Genomic DNA, 3,943 nt, shown 5'->3' with positions numbered 1-3,943 from the left:
ACTTCCTGGTTATTCTCCACTGAATAGTGGTTCCAAATAAAGCTTCTTAGATTGTGGTTCATCCTGGTTTGATAAGAATCATAAAGATAAGAGAACGTTACGCTATGGGACACTTTGTCTTATTTTTGCTCACAAAAGGACACATTCTGATTTCAACACACTTGTGTGAAGCAGCTGGAAAAATTCGGACTAAAATGCCCCCAACGGAGTGGTGTGTCACCTTTAAGGAAACAACCAAACCAGAAGAGAAACAAGTTGCATTTGTGACTAGGTTTCTTTGTGATTGGAAAGTAATTGCCATAAATGAAGCGTGGGGAAAGTAAGAGCATTTAATGGGTAGGTATATTGGATGGAGGGAACAAATGTGGGCCGTTGGATCTGAGTTTATTTTTTAAAACGAACGGTCGATGTTAGTTTGTGATGGATGTTGCAATTAATATAGGAGAGAGTACGTAAAGCAAAGATTTCCATTGATTATCTCATCTGTTGTTTCCCCAAAGAAAACAGAAGTGTTGAGAGATAGAGGAAGCGATAAGAAGACGAGCGTTAGTGTTTCCGTTTTGGAGACTGCTGTTTGCGAAGGTATGAGTTAACGCCGGTTTTTCCGTATTTGTTTCTTCTATTTGTTATGGGTGTAAGTAACGAAGAGTAAGGGTTTCCTTGTTTTCGTGGTTAGGCGCAAATGGACGAGATGTGTATGGTTGTTTGTGGAAAATGGGTATGTGGATCCGATGGCAAATGGGAGTTTGTGGTGGACAAGGGGAAGATGGCTAGGATGATACCGGTGGACGACGGCGTATCCATCCTAGAGCTTGAGCGTCGTGTGGTTGCTGAGTTTAAAGTTGGTGGACAGTATGGTGTTGCGTTATCTTACTGGCCGCCGGATAGTTTGGATCTTGCAACTGGCATAAAAACTCCTCCTGTTCTGCTTACGAGTGACGGCGCGTTGAAGTATTTTTTCTCTCATATGAAAGTTAGGGGCTCATTAAATCTGTTTGCCACCTATGAACGAGTTGGAGTGGATGTTACGCAAGATGATGGTTCAATGGGCTTTGGGTTTGAAACACCTATGTGTGAGAAAACCCGCGGCGGTGTGGGCGAGTTATGCATGGTGGGTTGGGGGGGAGTGTGGCTAAGAGATATGGTGTGTGTGGGAGATTGGTGGGTGGGAGATGTATGGTCAAGATGGAACTGGTCTAGATTGGAGGGGTTAAGGTGTATGTGAGGAGACTGGTGGTCGGGTGATGACTGTGAGGAGTGGTGGTTAGGAGTATTGTGGATAGAATGATTGTGGTTAGGAGAGCGTTGGTCACTTGAATGGTGGTTGGGAGATTGGTGGTCAGGAGGTTGGTGTTCGGGGGTGTGGTGGTGCGGCGTTTGGCGTCCAGGAGATTGGTGAGCTGGAGATTTGTGGCCATCGCTGCTGTGGATGTAAGGAGCGACAGTATTCTGAAGACAACTATTGCTGGAATTATATTGGGCCCGATATTGACTGATGATAGGAGATACAGGATCCTGTGTGGGAAAAATGACATCATAAAAAAAGGTTAGACTAACGATCGTTAGATTATGCTAGCGATGGTAAGAAAACAAATAATTCTCTTTTACCTGAGGTATGGGAAGCTTTTCCGCATCTCCATCTCGATTTGCCTGTTCGGAGTTATGAACTGTCCCACGATGAAGCCTGCGGCGATGGTTGAGAGCAAAATTAGGAAAATTAGGAGGAGCTCTACTACCTCGGCGTCTGCGTCTACGCGACTCTTTAAGGCTCTGATTTGCCTTCTCGAGGTTGGTGACTCGGGCTTCCAAGACAGAGAGTCTGTCTTCAACATCTTTATTGGTGTCGGTGTTTGATGTTGAGGCAGAAGACACACGGGAGGTCCGCCTTCTCTTGGTTGCAGAACCTGGATTAGTTGAAGGTTGCCTTGGTTGGAGATTTGAACGTTTCCGTTTAATCTGAACAACATGTTTCTTGTGGACGGGTACTTGCTCCTCAATTCCTTCCTCCGCAGGTCCTTTCTCCTCTGGTACAACACGTAAAGTCTCCGATCTGTCTCCTCCGGGCCACATAGTTTTAGTGAAGTTGTGGTTGATGGATATCAGCTGCTCCATATATTCCACCTTCTCGTCAGTTTTTTCAAATGGCCACACACCCCAACCTGGTTGTTGTCCTCTACTGACTGGGGTGATTGATGACACAACCATCTACAAGGAGCAAACCACAACATCAGCCAAAGAAACAAGTGGTTTTCTTCTCTAGTTCTAATCTACCAAACCTATATATAGACCAAACAGAAATAAATAAAAGCTTACTTGTTGGTTGTCTTCAACAAGTAGGATATCGTTGGTGTCCAGAGTATTTTGGGCGGGGAGATCACGCTCTGTGACATCCATTATAGTCTGCACTTGGGAGGGCGCAGGCCATTTAGACAACAGCATCGGTATAGCTCTAAATGCAAGTAACTGCAGAGCTAGTGGGAATCCGGTGAGACGGAAAGTCTTTTGTTTGAGTTTAGAAACAAGCAAGGCAACCGGGTCGTCGACAGGCTTGCCCTTGAAGAACTTCGGTGGCTTGAGAGATCTAACGGTGTGTAAGAAAGATTCACGCCCCCAGGGGAATTCAAGGAAAGAATCTAGATCCTCAAGCATCTGGACGTATCTGAGAGTGGGACGATGGACCTGTGTTGAAGCCACTAAAACGCCATCCACGATTATGATGAGTGCAAGCCGGATACGTCTCCAATCATCCATTTCTTCGTCGTGTTCGAGCTGATCAGCGAGGTCTGCAATGGTGATGTTATTATCTTTTCCAATTAACCTCTGCCAAAAGGGATCTGTGTGTGCATTCTCCTGCTTGTTTGCGCCCTTTTCGTTGTGATCGGGTGCTTCGTAACCCTCAGGTAAAGATCCGCAATTGAGGCCGGTGATGTCACCAAACTCTTCCAGGCCAAACTTGAAAGGGTCGCTGCCAAACACGGTCCAGAAAGTGTGGTCAACCTCGCAGATCAACTGACGGGTCATGAGAGCGTGAATGAGCTTGCATGAAACTGCGCACTGATGTGTTGGGAGATCGAAAAGCTTTCCAAATGGGGACTCCCTGATCTTCTTGAAGGTGTCAGTACCACGAAGCACGTGTCGGATGAACGCTAGGATGTTCGGCCTCGAGTATATATTCAGCCTCTGAGTGGGGAATCTGTCAGTGGCGAAAAGCCTCGGGGGGAGGCGGTTGTCTTCGCCATTATCTGATAATATTAGGAAAAGAGATAAACAGATAGTTCTCAGACAGCGTAAACAAACTAAGATAAGAAATAAGGTCTCAGAAAAAAAAACGGAAACCAACCTTCCATGGAGGCGGGGCGTAGAGAGAGGAAGATAACGGCTGATGCGTTGATAGAAGAAGGCGACGAAGGGGAATGAGCTGTGGTCTGGTGTCGATTGAGAAACTGAGGAATGAGCTTACGGAATCAGCAGGACGGAGGAGGGATTCAACGAAATTAGGGTTCGGTTTGGAGACTCCACCGTAAACCCTTTTTCCTTTTTCTTTGAAAAATGAGGATTAGCTTTTTGGGAGAAATCGATGACGATAAACAAAATAAAAAGGGACAAAATCTTCCTTTTTGGAGATATCGATGACGATAAACAATTTAAAAAGGAAACTGAAAAGTCTTTGGTTTCATTAGTTCTGGTTGGAAGGAAGAGAGAGTTAGTTAGAGAAATTGATTGAGTTGTGTTAAGGGGCTAGAACCGTAATCTTGCTATGTGTATAGTTGAGAAAAGTGTGTCGTGTGGGAATGTGTTCTTTAGTGAAATACGAAAGTGACATTGTGTCTGTGGAAATAAATATTTCTAAAGATAATGGCATATGTTCAAACAGGCTAATCTGGACTCATCTGGATAGAAAGTGGGATATCTTCTTACTCACAACTCTTATGAGATTTATTCA

General features: G+C 44.9%; 1 protein-coding gene across 1 annotated transcript; it reads right to left on the bottom strand.

Moving 5' to 3' along the window:
• Positions 1-1,339: 1,339 nt before the first annotated feature.
• Positions 1,340-3,347, bottom strand: LOC108830910 (uncharacterized). Its single transcript, XM_018604481.2, has 5 exons — positions 3,341-3,347; positions 2,314-3,242; positions 1,609-2,205; positions 1,510-1,515; positions 1,340-1,423 (listed from the first exon to the last, which is right to left on the bottom strand). Exons 1-5 carry the CDS (start codon positions 3,345-3,347, stop codon positions 1,340-1,342), a joined length of 1,623 nt encoding a protein of 540 aa, XP_018459983.2.
• Positions 3,348-3,943: the final 596 nt, after the last annotated feature.

This window comes from Raphanus sativus, unplaced genomic scaffold, assembly GCF_000801105.2.
Source record: "Raphanus sativus cultivar WK10039 unplaced genomic scaffold, ASM80110v3 Scaffold5386, whole genome shotgun sequence".
Classification (NCBI taxonomy): Eukaryota; Viridiplantae; Streptophyta; class Magnoliopsida; order Brassicales; family Brassicaceae; genus Raphanus; species Raphanus sativus.
Note: the sequence above shows the minus strand (reverse complement) of the source record. Positions and strands in the feature narration are given on the sequence as shown.

What these genes read in the sequence shown, in the direction of transcription:
- LOC108830910 (XM_018604481.2), bottom strand. An exon ending in TTGTTGAAGACAACCAACAA is followed by an intron (nt 2,206 to 2,313) that starts GTAAGCTTTTAT and finishes TGCTCCTTGTAG; the next exon opens with ATGGTTGTGTCATCAATCAC.